This window comes from Vombatus ursinus, unplaced genomic scaffold (assembly GCF_900497805.2).
Source record: "Vombatus ursinus unplaced genomic scaffold, bare-nosed wombat genome assembly UNPS02014179.1, whole genome shotgun sequence".
Classification (NCBI taxonomy): domain Eukaryota; kingdom Metazoa; phylum Chordata; class Mammalia; order Diprotodontia; family Vombatidae; genus Vombatus; species Vombatus ursinus.
Window position 1 is genome coordinate 3,201,517 of NW_020953957.1, and position 17,194 is coordinate 3,218,710.

Here is a 17,194-nt window from a genome sequence, read left to right on the forward strand (position 1 = left end):
ATTCTTCAATGTCACTTCCTCTGATAAAATCATCTCAGGCACAGTGAAGGGAGAGCTGACATCAAACCACAAAGACTGGGGTTTAAGTCCTGCTTCTGACATACTGGCTGTGTGACCTTGGACAAGTCACCTAACCTCTCAGGGCTCTTAGCAGGTCTCTAAGACTATAAATCACAAGATAGGGGCTTTAGTAGAGGGAATTTCCTCACCTGGGAGTGGCCTTTACCAATGAAATTCCAGGTCTAGTCCCTATCCTTAAAAATCATTTTTAAAGAAAAATATGGGGGCTGAATGTTAGGATGGAACAAGTGATACTGGGTTTGAATATTAAAGAATTATCATCGTTATAATCATAGACTAGCCATGTTGTAGGACTGTAGATCATGGAACACTGCAGTCTCCTAAGAACTGAAGTAGAGGATTTCTCAAGGAGCAGCAGAAAGGTGCATAGTTGGAGTAAGCAAGCTGCGGTACATTCCGTACAAGGAATCACAGAGGAGAAAGAGAAATAAAAGCTGTCACCAAAGAAGTGTATGAGGACAAAGCTGGTCATGTGATAAGAGAAGCTAGCCCATATGGTCCATTGATATCATCCCTCTATCAAGGGAATTTAGGGAAAGTTGCCAGGACATTGGGTGGATCCCAGGACAATTCCCAGGACATTGGGTGGATCCCAGGACAATTCCTCACAATAACCCTGCCAGGCAGATGCTGTTATTATCCTCATTTTTTTTTGTTTGTTGTTTAGTCATCTCAGTCATGTTTGACTCTTCATGACCCCATTTGGGGTTCTCTTAGCAGAGATACTGGAGTGGTTTGCCATTTCCTTCTCTAGCTTATTTTACAAAGGAGGAAACTGGGGCAAACAGGGTTAAGTGATTTGCCCAAGGTCACATAGCTGGTGAGTGTCTGAGGCTGGATTTGAACTCAGGTCTTCCTGACTCCAGGCCTGGTGCTCTATCCACTGTGCCACCGAGCTGCCCCTATTACCCTAATTTTACAGATAAGGAAACCGAAGCAAACAGGGTTAAATGCCTTGTGCAGGGTCACACAGCTAGTATAGGTCTGAGGCTGGATTTGAACTCAGGTCTTCCTGACTCCAGGTCCAACATTCTACCCACTGTGCCTCTGATGAGGATGATAATAGCTGCTGTTATCATCTGGTGAGAGGACATGGATGAGAGTCACAGAGGAAGGAAAGGCATGGGTCACTTGCAGTCTGCATCATTGGAGGAAATGCTTCCAATGCTTTCATTTTTGTATAGACTCATGAAAGAATATAATTGTGGAAAGCTAGACGTAGAAGAGACCGTGGACATCGTCCTTTCCAGCCCTCTCCTAAGTCCAAGGCAGGTGATCTTTTCCACTACACCAGGCATGCCTGAATTCATCGACTTCCATTGATACCAGGCCCATTCATTCATTCACCATTAATTTATTTCACAGATACTTGCTAAACCATTTTCTCTATTCAGCTAGACTATGCAGTGGATAGAGTTCTGGCCTGGAATCAGGAAAACCTCAGATGAAATCTGGCCTCAGCCACTTACCCTAAGCAAGTCAATTAAAAACCTCTGTTTGCCTCAGCTTCCTCATCTATAAAATGGGGATAATACTAGCACCTACCTTGAAGGGTTATTGAGAGGCCCAAATGAGATAATAATTGTAAAATGCTTAGCACAGCACCTGGCACATAGTAAACATTATGTAAATGTTAGCTATTATTAATTATTATTAGGATTTTGTTGAATGAATGAATGAATAATTGAATGAATCATTTTAAAGTATTTACTATGTGCCAAGGACTGTGCTGCTCAGTGAGGATACAAACAGAAAAATTGAGATAGTCCCCCTTCTCAAGGGGCTCCCACTCTAATTAGGGGAGACAGCATATAAAAGAACATTCAGCCGCAGGGTAGATGGAAGACCCCAGAAGTCCTCAGAGTGCTGGAGCTGAGTCAGATGGGAAGGCCCAAGGGCCCTTGGAGTACATCAGAACTTCAGACGGCAGTACTGGAGGTTGGCAGGGCAGATGGGAAGGCCTGGAGGACGTTAGGACGCAGAAGCAGGACCAATGGCAAGTCCTGTGGTCTTCCATCTTACCCAAAAGAATACAATTGGTGACTCCCATCTCACCCAGCCACGGGAGCAGTGGAGCAGTTCAATTAGCTTCTAAGTGGCCCCAGCCAGGGAAGGGAGAGACAAGAGAAGGGAAGGAGGCAGGAAGCCTCCTCGCTAGGACCAGTCTTTCTGCATCAGTGCCATCCTGGATGGGGTCTGTTAACCCACAGTTGACTCCAGAGGAGAACGTGAGGCTGGTGACCTTGCACAGCCCTCCTTCACTTAAATCCAATTCACATGCATGTCGTGGCATCACCTCCCCGATGTCATGGTCCTCTTCGAGAAAATGAAGGATAAACAACAGGCAGAAAGACAAGGATGTCCAGCAAAAGGGTACAAGCAACAGTTAGACAGGTAGTAGGAAAACAAAGGGAGAGCAATATCCCCCAAAACAAGGGAGAAGATAACTAAGAAGAAGACTGAAGGGGGTTTAATAGCATCAGATGCTACAAAGAGGTCAAGAAGGATGAGAATTAAGAAAAAGCCATCAGGTGTAGCAATTAAGCACTGACAGCCTTGGAGATGTGACTATAAGGGTTGTGAGAGACTGGCACTGTGGTACAATGGAAAGAATGATGGGTTTAGAATCAGAAGACCTGGGTTTGAAACCTGGTTCTGCCTCTTACATCTGTGTGACTTTGAGCCTGTCCTTTCATTTCTCTGGGCCTCAGCTTCCATATCCTGTGCTTGTCTCCCACTGTGCAGATGATAGGTTTCCCCTGTGCTGTCCAAATCTTGAAGGCACCAAAGATAGGGGGAGTGTGGAAAAGAGTAAGGCTCAAGGGATTGGGATGAGTGATGTCACAGACGTCATTTAATTGAGGACTTTTTCTTTTTTTTTGAGGAGGCAGTGCTTTGCATCTCATTGTTTTCCTATCAGGACAAGCTCTCTCTTGATCAAAGGGCTTACATCATCAAAATGTCAAAAATAAATAAATAAATAGTTCACACATCCCTGGTTAAGAAGCCCCCAGTGGTTTGCCCAACTCTGAGATGCAAGGTCCTGTCTGCACATGCGCAGTTGTGAAGCAGCCTGAGCTTAGAGAGAGCCACCTGGTGGTCTACACTGGTACTACAGTCCACGTAGTTAGTGGGGAAGAGGCTGAAGAAGGACTCCATGTCTTTTATGTATGAATGAGGGGGATCGATTTGATGACTTCTCAGAGCCCTTCCAATCCAAAATCTGTGATCTTATGAGTGAGAGAAGTTGATGTAATTAATACTTCTTGAATTTTGTGTACATTTATGTTTCAATATTCTTTAATACTTTCACGTATCTCTGATCTCATTGATGGGATACTTCCTCCAATTGGACAAACGGGAAATCCTCTGTGCTTTCTAATCCTATTTGACTCTGATCTTTTTCTTCCTGTAAATCTTCCACAAGGGAACCACCCAATGCCCCGAGGGCCTTCCTCTGGATCATGTTATATCACAAACCCCTTTTTTTTTGCTGCCTGGTGGACCCCTATGGACCTCTTCTCAAAATAATGTTTTTAAATAATTGAAGGAAATGTTGAATTTCAGTTAGAACAGATGTTCTTAACCTGAGGTCTGTGTGTCTAGGTTTTTTTTTTTAATATTTTGGTAATTATATTTCATAGTTGAAGCAGCTAGTGGTACAGCGGATAGAGTGCTTGGCCTGGAGTCAGGAAAATCTGAGTTCAAATGTGGCCTCAAACGCTTACTAGTTGTGTGACCCTGGGCAAGTCACTTAACCTCTGCTTGTTTCTTCAATAGTAAAAGGGGGATAATAATAACACCTACATCATGGGGTTTTTGTAAGGCTCAAACAAAGATAACATTTGTAAGAAGTGATTAGCACAGTCCTGGCCCATAGTAAATTCTGTATATATGCTTATTCTCTTTCCTTTCCCTTTCAACGTAAATGGTTTCCTTTGTAATCCTACATATTTCATTCAATGCATTTAAAAATATTATTCTGTAGATAGAGCTCTGGCCTTGGAGTCAGGAGGACCTGAGTTCCAATCTGGTCTCAGACACATGACACTTACTAGCTGTGTGATCCTAGGCAAGTTACTTAATGCCAATTGCCTAAGCAAAAAAAAAAAAATACATATATATATATACACATATATACATACATATATATACACATGCATATATATATGTTATTCTGAGGAGTCCATAGATCTTACCAGACTGCCAGAAGAGTCCATGACCCAATAAAGATAAAGAATCCCTGAGTAAAGATTAGTGAAAATAAAGATGTGATTTTTTTTTCCATCCAAGTTCACAGTCCTCTTGAAATCCATCTGTGGACTCCCTAATTAAGAACCCTACTCCAGTTCTCATGATGTTTTGTGAGTACTAGAATAGCCCATGGGCCATCTGGCTGTTTACCTTTTATTGTCAATACATGATTATCCATCCACTATCTCCAGTCACACACCTCTTTGATCATATAAAAGATCAAATCTTTTATATCACTTTGTGCATTTAATTTCATCATTGTAATATACTGCACCAGGAAGTAAGGCATAGTAGACAGAAAACCAGCCTTGTATTCAGAAATATGTGGGTTCAAATCCTAGCCCTAATACAAATTGCTGTGTGACCCTGGGCAAGTCACAGCTTCTCAATGTCCCAGTGTCTCTAGGACTGTAAATTTCAAAAAAGCTGCCAATTTTCATTGGTAGAGGAAGTTATTTACCAGGAGATCCCTATATCAATGAAATCGTGGATTTGGTCAAAAAAATTATTATATTGACTATATGTCTCTCTGTTGTCCTATGGGTGACCCACCACTTGGATTCCTCAGAGACCATACTGTTTCATAATTCTCTGCTATGTAGTATGACCAGCAGCATATTGATAAAAGAATAATGGAATTTTATTCCAGGGAGGATTTCCCAAATGCAATCCAGTTCACTCTCTTCCTCCTATTCAATTCTCAGTTCATATCTTTGTCCATCATCAGTGTTCATAATATATGCTATGTTGGGCCAGCTGTGTGGGATAACTATACAATTGCATATCATAATCTGGACAAAAGGCATTCTTCATCCATTTGGTTTTTCCTATGTGGATAGTTAGGCTAAATACTTATGAATAGTGATGGACCTCACTTAGAAAGTTCCACAGTATTGTGGGCCTTAATACAATTAGCCCAATGTTATCTGCAGAGAAGAATATCTGGAGGACCTCAACCCCAACAGGGAATCTTTCTTCCATTTGGACTCTGCATCATACTTTATTCTTGAAAGGGGCAAACATTTTTAGCAAGAGTATATCTCCATTGTTTATGCCTCATTTGATATTAATCATCAGGAGATCATCAAAGACTTATCACCACGGTTGCTTTTATTAAGTAATCTTGTCTGATTTTAAGTAGGAAATGATATGACATTTGTCGTAGGAGGGCCTTACAGGTAGCAAAAATGCTTTGCATAGTCAACAAACAGTAAGCAAAGTGGGCTGTTATATTCTCTATACCTTTCAGTCAATTGTGTGAAAGATGTTCTCTGCTTTTAAATATCATTTGGGAAATCCTGACTATTAGATCCTTCTCATATCTTCATCAAGGACATCCTCAAAAAAGTGTGTAAATTATTCTCGTGGAGATTTTGTAGAGATGAGAAGGTAAGCATATGAGTCAATACTTCTTGATGCCTTTTTTTAGTGGCGATAGCAGCCATGAATTTTTTTTCCCCAATCATTAAGCATCTTCCTCCCTTTCAGATAGCTCACAAAATCAATTCCCTCAAAATTGTGTTGCTTCCAACATGGATGTCTCCTGTTTATACTTGGCCTGATGCAGCTGTTTTTTCTGTCTTTGTTTTCTGAAACGTGCTATTTCTGCTTTCTCACATTTCCTCGTATTTAGTTCAACTCATTTCACTTCCTATGGGAAGCTTTTCCTGATTCCCCAGTTATTTGTACTCTCTCAGATTGTCCTTAATTTACTCATATGGGCCAATGCTATATCTCCCTAGTAGCAAAATATAAGCACCTTGAAGGTAGGGACTCATGCTGTCTTTGCATCCCTAGCATGGAGCATGAGATTTTTCACAGAGTAGGTGCTTAGTAATGGCTTTTGAATATCTACCTTTGCAGTGAAATTACTGAGTATCAAAGAATGTGCTAATTTGATTTGGAAGGTGATATTGAGTCCTTTGGCGAATATCTCTACCTTTTCCTCTGCAACAAATCTTGGCCTATCAGTTGGTCATTTATTTTTGCTTTTGTTCATTATGAGCACATGACCAAGTATCCATGAAATTATGTTTCTTGTTGCCTTTGGTCACATGACAAAACTATCTCCCATCAACTTCTTTCTTAATGCCTTTCTAAAGAGAACCTGTGAGCCATGCTTTCATTTAGCCACATTTTCCTTGTGCCTTCTTGTCTCATTTATGGCAAAAATGCCATTATTGACCAAATGAGATAATTATGGACCAAATGAGATAATATTTCTAAAGCACTTAGCACAGTGCCTGACACATAGTACATGATTCATAAATGCTATTTTCCTTCCTTTGTTATTGATATGATTCATTTTTTCTAGTAGTATGTTATTCATTGGTCACTGGTCAAAGATCTCCAATGTAGAGTATATATCAGCAGTTAAGTTTTATAAGTTATCTAAAGTCTATGTGATTCCTCAAATCCATTCTCAGACACTTACTTGCTATGTGACCTTGGGCAAGTCCCTTACCTTCTGTCTGCCTCAGTTTCATCATCTATAAAATGAGGATAAAACACTTACCTCCTAGGGTTGTTGCAAGAAAAAAATTGATAATATTTATAAAGTACTGTGCAAATCTTAAAGTGCTATATAAATCCAGTTTTATTGACTATTATTATTCTTAATAACTTCCTCCTTTTTCATCACTTTACTACTCTAACAGAAGGGGAAAGTGGGTCACTCAAAATTGAGAGACATTTTGTATCTTTCCTCATTTTGTGAGTTGCCATCGTCCAAGAATTCATCACCTAGTGGCCAGCCTCTCTAATTGTAAGCCTCTCTTTTATTAGTCTGGCTGGACCTCAGAAAGTAGGCTCCGTCTGTTGCTAGGATCACACACAAAGCTGGCATACCATTTGAGATCCCAGGATAACTCACATGCAACTATGAAATATCAGAGTAGTACATTTGTGGATTTGTATGCATTTATCACATAGTATTTTTTATTAATGATATCTGTATATGTATCATATGCCCCCACTAAATTATAAGGTTCATGATGGCAGAAATAATGTCTTTTCTAGTACAGGGGCTTACTGTCCTTAGTAGACACTGAATGAATGTCAACTGAATTGAATCACTGAATACCCCAAGACACTGTGCTAGGCACTATGAGAGAATACAAAGATGGATAAGAACTGCTCCCTGCCCTCCCTAGCTCATATCAAGGGAAATCACAGCAGGATCCACACTGAATTCCATATTCTGGGTATTGTTCCATAAATACATTGCCAACCTCTTCATCCTGTGTTGGAAATGATTAAACGATACAGTGTATGTGATATGACAATCTATTGCTTTAATAGAGCCCAGGGTAAGATAAGATTAAAAGAAATGCCACAAAGGAGAGAAGAAAAATCTTTCATCTCTAGAAAGTAATGAAGACAGACCCCAGATACGATAAAGGTCTAGCTCTAAGTGGTGGAATCAAATTATATAAGGCTATAATGAGCTTGACACAATTGGATATCCATATGCAGCTCTCAGCACCCAGAGCTTCCCCAAAGCAATAAAAACCACCTTCTCCTATGGGGAGGGAAGAACATTGTTTAAATGTAAACATGCAGTTGGAGGGGAGAAAAGGACAGGAGAAGATTCTCTGAAGCAAGGAGCTTGTCAGGATGAAAATGACTTTTGGAAACTTGGCCAGCTGGGCAGATAGGGAATGGGTGGATTTTTTTCCCTCTCTTCCTCCCTTGTTTCTGCTTCCATTTCTCTGGCCTCTCTAGCTGGGGTGAGCAGCTGAAGGAACAGGAAAGAAGGGGCAGGCCACAGCCTAAGAATGGGTTCATAGACTGAGACCTAGAAGGAATCTGAAAGGCCATCTGGTCTGAACCCCTTGTTTTCTGCATAAGGAAACTGAGGCCCAAACAGTTAAGTGACTTCTCATAAGTAAGACAAAGGTGCTATTTTAACCCAGAGCAGCCTAGTACAATGGAAAGACATTGGCTCGAATCCCATCTTTGACCTCCCTATCTGGGTGACCTTTCTGGTCTTCAGTTTTCTTACCTATAAAATGAAAAGCAAGTTGGCCCAAACGGCTTCTGAGGTCCCTTACGGCTCCAGTTCTATGGTCTGAACCAAGCCCAATGTGCTTTCCACCGTACCTTGCTGCCTTGAAAAGCCATACAACTTGTTTAACAGGATTTGTGGCCCAATCCTCCAGTCCCTTGTCTTAGCCTAACCAATTTCTGGGGTCATCCTGGGTGGATGACTTCCAACTTTCATCAGTGCTCCCAGATTAGGCAGTCATTGGCAGACTCTTTCCTTAGATGGCTGAGTAGGAAAGGAGACAGTGAAAAACGAAGCCACTCGCTTGAATCTACGTAGCTAGTCTCAGGCATCCACTGGCTTACACCCTTGACCCTGCCTCCTACTCTCCTCCAGCCCTTTGTGGCTAAATTTGTTTTGCTGATGTGCTATAACTCAGTTCTTTAGAATTTCCCTAAACTCAAAAGTACCATCTTTTGTATAGAGAGTTGACATGACTCATGATTTGCATAATTGTTCCAGGAGTGGGGATGACTTTAGCTAGGCCATCCGTACTCTCTCAACCCAGCACTGCCAAGACATGTTATTTGTGAAATACATGTCCAAGGTCTAGGGTGCAATGTATGGCCATGCCACAGCAAAGTTCTGCGGCTTACTTGTAGATGGAACTCTGACCCTTGGACCCATTTGCTTTGAGCTGCTAACTAATTTACCTAAATGAGAAGTTTCCTCCCCTGTCCCTCCAGGCTCACTCTAGAGGTAGAAACCTGGGACCTCGAGGCCACGTATGGCCCTCTAGGTCCTCAAGTACGGCCCTTTGACTATCAAAGGACCTAGAGGGCACATGTGGCCTCGAGGCCCCAGGTTCCCCAGTCCTGCTGTAAACCTTCTTTGATCTCTGGACACTTCTTGTCCCCAGTAATTTTCTGAATATTACTGGAACAGGTCATCATTATCTTCCTGACAGTGGCCAAAGCAAGATTCTCTGAGCTAATGGATAAATCATGGCATATTCCCTGTACTTCTATGAGATAACCCAAGCCCTTGGATCCCTGCACTGGTTTTAACAATTAATAACTGGCCAAACAGGACTCAGGATAGGGACTGCCCCAAGGTGGAGGGATGGGGGTGGGGTAGGGAGAACACAACAAATGATTGAATCAACCAAGCATGTGTTAAGTATCTCCAACGTGTCAAGCAAATGAAACAATCCCTGCCCTCGAGGAACTTAAATTCTATCTAGAGAGAACATGTACATGTAAAAATATCTATAATGTGCAAAATAAATACAAGGTAATTTGGATGAAAGAAGACATTAAGTGCTCAGGAGACTAGGAAAAGCTTCATGGACAATACTGAGGTTGAGCTGAGCTTTGAAGAAAACTAGGGATCCTGAGAGATTGGGGTGAAAAGAGAGGGCTCAGGAGAGAGACAGGAGATGGATGGAGTGCCTTGTGTTTGGAAGAGAAGGAAGGGCAGCTTGGCCAGATTCTGTGAAGGGAAGCCCCCTCCTGACCTAACTCTCTAATTTAAAGCAGTTACAAACTTCCTTAGAACCAGAGGGATGGACAAAATGACCCCTGGAAGGCCCTGTGAGTCTGGGTTGTTGCTCTCCTGGTTACAACCACAGAGGAGTCTGTTTGGTTGGGTGAACCTAGAGTCATGTGTGAGTTCCAGAGTCTGAACTTGGGGTCCCTTCCCCCAGCTCTTCTCACCTCTCCTCCTTCTCTCCCAAAGATTCCTTCCCCCACTGACTTAATTCCTTAGTTGTACTGCTGTCATGGTTACACCAATGAGGCTTATTAAGAAGGAAAAAAAGCAGTCAGTATGCACCTTGCGTCATTCCCAATTCTGCCCAGTGGGAAAGGTGGACAGTACTCCAGGTCAGAAACCCTTAGGGCTGAGGCACATTTCAATGAATAAGAAGCTAGACTAGGCATCCTCCACTGGGAGGTTCTGGGAGAAGGGCCTAGAGAGACTTTTTAACATTTACCATAGAAGTCAGTGTTCCAAAGCCACGTATCTCCCTCTCTCCTGACACCCAACAGATGCAAATTCATGAGAACAAACTCAGAGAGAGATAGCCACAAGGCAAAGCTTCCACACAGTCTTCTTCATCTTCTTTTGCCAGGGAGGAGAGGAATGGGGAGCAACTGGGGTTAAGTGACTTGCCCAGGGTCACACAGCTAATAAGTGTCTGAGACTGGATTTGAACTCAGGTCTTCCTGACTCCAGGACCAGTGCTCCATCCACTGCACCACCTAGCTGCTCCCGCATAGTCTTTTTTCATTAAAAACACACATTTATGGAGTGCCTACTATGGGTCCAGCACTGTGCTAGGTACTGGAGGGAGGTACAAAGAAGCATGGTAGTTCCTCAGGGACCTTGAAATCTAGTTGGGGAGATATGTGCAAAACACCTGCAGCACAAGCTAATAGATAAGAAGGGCCGTGTTAACTGGTGCTTCAGTTCCATTCAGGTCATTTGCCAATGATCCATTGCTGTGCTAGACACCAAGTAATAAAAACAAAATGAAGAAGCCCCGCCTGAGAATTGGGGGGTGGGGATGTCCAGAGAAAAAAGAGCACTTAAAATAAGGTGATCGATAACACTTAGATATAGTTTAAATCAGTAAGCTCCCTGAGGATAGGAATTGTCTGGCACTTAGCACAGTGCCTGGCACATAGTAGGTGCTTAATGAATGTTTATTGACTGACTGTCCTATTTCTGTCTTTGTACCCCGAGCCCAGATCTTTTTGGGGGGGGAGAAGGAGTCCAGACTTGAGAGAATAGTGAAATCCCAGTGTGAAAACTCCCTCCACCAAGACAAATAGGCAACTCTATAACTGATAGTCTTTGAGAACTTTCTAGGTTTCCCAGGATCTCACAGCTAGTATGTAACAGGGGCAGATTTTTCCAACTCTGAGGCTAACCAGAGCTCTCTCCACCATGGTAGGCCACCTCTCATGCCAGATACATAACAGATGCTTAATAAATACTTGTTGCAATGAATAACTACTAAACCAGTCATACAGACATATGAAAATAATGTCTCCCATTCACTTGATACTTTGTAGTTTACAAAGTACTTTTTTTTTTTTTTGGTGAGGCAGTTGGGGTTAAGTGACTTGCCCAGAGTCACATAGCTAGTGAGTGTTAGGTGTCTGAGGCTGGATTTGAACTCAGATCCTCCTGACTCCAGTGTTAATGTTCTATCCACTTCACCACCTAGCTGCCCCATACAAAGTACTTTTCATAAGACAACCTTGGGAGGATACTTGAGAGTTTGCCTGCTAAGATTTACCAGAGACTATATGGATTTAACTATAAAACATTCTTTGCAGAAATAAAGATAGAGGGGCAGCTAGGTGGCGCAGTGGATAGAGCACCGGCGCTAGAGTCAGGAGGACTTGAGTTCAAATCTGGCCTCAGACACATAACACTCACCAGCTGTGTGACTTAACCCCAGTTGCCTCATATAAATAAATAAATAAAGATAGACCTAAATATTTAGAGAAACATTAATTGCTCATGGATAGGTTGAGCCAATATTATAAAAAATGACACTACTACTTAAATTAGTTTATTTATTCAGTACTATATCAAACTCCCAAAGAATATTTTATAAAATTAGAAAAAATAGTAATGAGATCCCTATGGAAGAACAAAAGGTCAAGAAACTAAAGGGCAGTAATGAAAAGAAAATGGAAAGAAAGGGGATCTATCAGTACCAGATCTTATACTGTACTGTAAAGCAGTAATCATTAAAATAATTTGGTACTGGTTTTAAAAAGAGAGAAGTCAATCAGTAGAACTCATTAGGTATATAACATACAGAAACAAACAGTAGCATAGTGTTTGATAAGCCAAAAGACCCCAGTTATTGATAGGGGAAAGACTCACTATTTGAAAACAGCCTGGGAGAAATTAGGTTTCACTTCACCACATACAAGATAAGCTCTAGATGGATACATGACCTAAATATAAAAGGTTGAATCAAAAACAAATGAAAAGAGAAAGGAAGAAATTACCTTTTGGATCAATGGATCTATAACTAAAAAAGAAATCAAGAAAAACTCACAAGATAAAATGGATAAACATCATTATTGTTATCATCACACTGTTTTGGGCAGAACAACATGAAATCAAATGCACAGAGGTGGGAAAGTACAGGATGAAGGGCCTTGAATACCACAAAAAGATATTTAGACTTTACTCAGTTGACAAGGAAGTCACTAAAGAGTTTAAGGCAGGAGGACAAGACAGATCTATGTTTGCACAGAAGAATCACTCTGTCAAAGATATGAACAATAGGGGAGAGAAATAAATGGGAGAAGAATGACTTGAGAGGAAGGAAGACCTCTTCTGAGTTTAAGCCCAGTGCACAACACAGGGAGATCCTTTCATATTGACACAAACAAATGAAGACCTGTGCTGCCTGTATATATGTATATGGCATGATCGTTCTTTAGTCAAACAAATGTGAGTGACCTTATATAATCATCATCATCATCACCATTTATATAGCTATTTAAAGTTTGTACAACACTGTGTATGCCACTTCAGTTGATCCTCCTAACAAGCCTGGGAGGTAGATGTTATTATTATCCCCATTTGACAGATGAAGAAACTGAAGCTGAGAGCGATTAAGTCCAAGGTCACATAGCTAGTAAGTATCTAAGGTGGGATTTGAAATCAGATCTTCCTCACTGCAGGTCAAACACTGTCTCCACTCCAAGAGCTTCTTCCCTAAGCCTACATAAAGGTAGCATGTCAATATGTCAACTCCAGTGATTAAGTACAGTATCTGAGTTGCCCACTAGGTAGCATCCTCCTTGAGCCACCAGCCCAATCTTCTCCTCAGCCTCTGGCACATTTATGAACTAGCCTTCCCAAAAGACTGAAATATGCCCTCTGCTCACCAGAGGGTGCTCAGCCTGAAGACAACTAGATTGCCTTCTACACTACCCAGATTTAAAATGGTAGCCGTGGCCATGTCTTACATTTAGTCTAGAAAATGAAATGGAATATTACTCAAAATAGTCAAATAGTTTGCTCCATGATGTGTACATAACTCCAGAATCCCCACCTCATTTGTCTGGGATCCCTCCTGTCTGCTGATGACTCCCTCTACATCCACAGGACTCTGATATTTAACACACTGTGATTACGCAGTTTGTTGAGCACAGCCAAAAAAAGAAATAAGTCAAATATACCCACCTATCACCATCTCCTAAGCCTTCTCCTGCTTGCGCTCCCACATCTTCAGAGAGACAATTCCCAAATCACCCATAGCCATAGGAAAGGAATAAGGAAAGAGTATGGGAGGGTGAGAAGGGAGTGACCTCTCATCTCGAGACCATAGACTACTTGAAAGAGAAAGCAGACAAGATGGTGTTGGAAAACAATATCCCCTTCTCAGCTTATTATTAGTCCAACTGAATTCACAGTAGCTGACATCTTGGCACTTGGGATAATCTTTTGTCAAAGTTGCCATCTCTCCTCCAGGATCTCTGCCCAATATCATCATCTCTTTCATAGCTCAGGTCTCTGGCAGCCTCGGTGTCTGGCCAGTGAAGTCTTTGGCCAGAGTAGTAGGGGTAGCAATGGCAACCCGCACCCTGTGATGTAGACAGTCCTGCAGTGCAGCATGCTCAGACTACTGTCCTAGGCCACATTCCTAGACCTCAGCTCTGAATGGAAGGAGCTCACCACCACACATGAAAATAGCCTCATGAGAGCAGCCTCAGTCCTGTGTAAACCGGCCCTTAATGATCTCTGTCTCTCTCAATTACAGAAAGCCCGCCTTGCCAGGATCCGTGTGGCCAAGACTGGTAGTTCCAATGCCTACCTGCACAGCAAGAGGAATGGTCTTCTCAATGAAGCCCTGGAACTGACAGTCAGTATCCTGGAATTGGAGGAAGGGGATAGGGGAATAGGAAGGGAGAGAGAAGAGCTGTGGTTTTCTCCTTCCCTCTGAGCCCTAGGTCCTTCTCCTGCTCATAGCTTATCCCCACCCCTTCCCTCAGGTAAGGAGTGATACTTCTGACCTTCCCCCAAACATCAGATCTACCAGAATTCACCTTATTAACCATCACCTCCAACAGACACACACACTCATTCTCTCTCTCTCTCTCTCTCTCTCTCTCTCTCTCTCTCTCTCTCTCTCTCTCTCTTTCTCCTGAGACTGCCAAGTTTAAGCTGAATTTGAAGAACTCTGAGGCCTGCCTGTTAAGACTTAATTCCTCACTTCATAGTTTCCCATCAAGGGGCATTAAGCATAACTAGGCCTGTCTCCTCAAAGGGGAAACTATTCCAAAGCGCTTTTCCCCTCTAATCAAACCACCAAGTACTTATTAAGCCCCTACTGTGTGCCGGGCACTGTGCTGGATGAGGCTACAAAGGCAAAAATGAAGAAGCTCCAGCCTTCAAGGAGCTTACAATCTAATCGGGGAGATAACATGCATATACAGGTACATTCAGAATGTGAACCAAACATATACAGGTTCACCTTGGGGAAGGGGGGATGGGCATCAGGAAAAGCCTCATGAAGATGGTGGTACTTTAACTGAATGTTGAAGACCAGAATTTCAACAGGTAGAGATGAGGAAGGAAAGCATTCCAGGCACAGGGGGACAGCACCCAGAGAAGGAAGATGGAGTGTCACGTGGGAGGCACAGACGGCTCCCGTGGCTTAACCCAGCGATGCTCCGAGTGTGTGCAATGGAACTCTAGCATGATTCAGATTTCACTAGGTGTGCCAAGAATCTCCTCCCTCTACCCCAAGACTTGCTCATTCCCCAGCCCCCTTCTCCAGCTGCAGTTTGCCACCTGCTTCTCCCAGCTTAGTCTTGGGAAGATCAGACAATCTATCCCAGTCCTGAGGAAGTACAGAAAAAGGACAGCAAGGAGGCCAGAGAGGAGAAAGAGTCTCACAGTAATCCCAAGGCCCCAGTGATGGATTAGTGGCTGGACTGTCCAGTAACCCTTCTTTGCTCAATGTGCCACAATTCCCCAAAGCAAAGAATATCGTGAAGTGAGGGGGGAAAAAAAAGAAAGCATGAAAGCAACTGGCTGAAATCCTTGCCAATCTGAAGCTGTGTGGGGCCATGCCTAGGTAGCTTGTATCTTACTTGTTCCGGGCAACATGCATCCCTCCATCGATAATTTCTTAGAAACTAGAGCACCCTCCTCATCCATCCCTATTCCCTGAGCCAAAGCAGCAAGTGGTGTGAGTGCCACTGAAATCTGCACATACCCTAGAAGTCAATAAACAATTTCCTATCACCCAGAGATTAAGGGGAGCCAGGGAGAAGGAGCCACACTCTTCTCCCTGCCTTATTGTGTCTCTTCCCTTGTCTCAGGGTTCCCCAGAGGATGAGCACCTGACCAAGACTACATCACTCATTGAGAGCCAGCATCACCACCTGCTGCATTGCCTGGAGAAAACTACTGTAAGTCTCCCCCTCCCCCACCTTAGCCATCCCTCCCAGCATTCAACTTCCCTTCTCCTAAAGGTATACCCTTAGTCTCAAGCCCAGCCCCAGATTGTAGGTACAGCCTGTCCCTCCACAGACCAAGATGGTGCCAGGGAATGGTGGGAAATTAACCATCCTCTCTCTCCCAGCATCAGCCCATGATCTCCACCTCCCTACCCTGAACTCTATGTGTCATCAATGATGGCAACTCTGCCATTACATACCTAACAGAGCAAGAGAAAAGAGGATTACCTTGGGATAATGAAAAGAGCTCTGGACCTGGGTTCAAATCCAGGCTTGGCCTGAGAGGCCTTGGGCCTTTAATTCTTTGAACTTCAGTTTTCGAATCTGCAAAATATAGATAATAATACTTGCCCTACCAAACTCAGAGAGTTTCTGTGAGGATCAAGAGGGATGAGGCATATGAAACAATGAAATAAATGCTCTATAAATGTGAGCTACTAAGCTATTATTATCTCCAAATTACAAGTGACTCGCCAGGGCCTGGGCTTTCAGATAAGACTGGAACTTACTTCCCATTCCAGCTACATATTTGTGGCCAACAGGAGCTATGGGGCAGGCTGTATGCTATCACGGTATGACTGATCTCCAACTCTAATGGGCTGACACATCACCCTCTAAGTAGATGCTACTGAGCCATCCCCTCCCCTATCTCCTCATTACCAACAGTGTGGCATTCTTGGCCTAGACAGCAGCAGCCCCACAGCACTCTTCCTGCACCCAGGAAAGGCTTCAGTTGGTGCCTTTTGGCCAGGCCCCTCTGATGCCCCCCCTTCCACCCATGTGGAAGGTGGTGGGGGATGGAAGGAGCTTTCTAAATGAAGATCATTATTACTGCCTCACTATCCCCAAAGCCCTGGAGAGGTCCAAGCCCTGAAAGGCTAACGAAGCAATACCAAGCCCTGGGTTAGGGGACCATAGCTGGAATGAGCTGGAATCAGATGCTTGGACCACCTAAATAGGACACGAATAGGACGGCAGCATTCACACTAAATGTTCCACAGTTCTCTGGTACCTTCCCTTCCCCAGACTGATTGATCAGCATGTCAGAGAGGCTTTCTGAGTAAGACTATCTAATACTTTCCCCTCTCAGGCCAGAGGGAAAGCGCTTTAAATACGCACTCTGCGGGTGGCATGTGAACCCCACAGAGGTTTCCAAATCCGGAAGCCTGAAGCAAACCCTGAAGTTTCCAGGCCTCACCAAATACTTCTTCCCTTGCCCCAGAGGACTGCATTTGCATGTCTTATGAGGCCCCTGGAATTCTCCTCCAGGACTTGGAACAATGCTAAAAGGACAGGCTCAGACCTAACTGCCCTTTCAAACTTGCATGTGCTAGATGGAATGTGGACATTTTAGAGGGGAGGGAGGGAGGGA

The 17,194-nt window shown here is 43.1% G+C and overlaps 1 protein-coding gene across 1 annotated transcript in view; it reads left to right on the forward strand.

The window, feature by feature from the left end:
• The window catches only part of KCND3 (potassium voltage-gated channel subfamily D member 3), a 321,579-nt gene that overhangs the window by 295,927 nt on the left and 8,458 nt on the right, over nt 1-17,194 (forward strand). The window contains exons 4-5 of the mRNA XM_027860369.1: nt 14,118-14,219; nt 15,685-15,774. Of these exons, the coding sequence (XP_027716170.1) occupies nt 14,118-14,219; nt 15,685-15,774 (192 nt within the window). The remainder of the gene's footprint in view (nt 1-14,117; nt 14,220-15,684; nt 15,775-17,194) is intronic.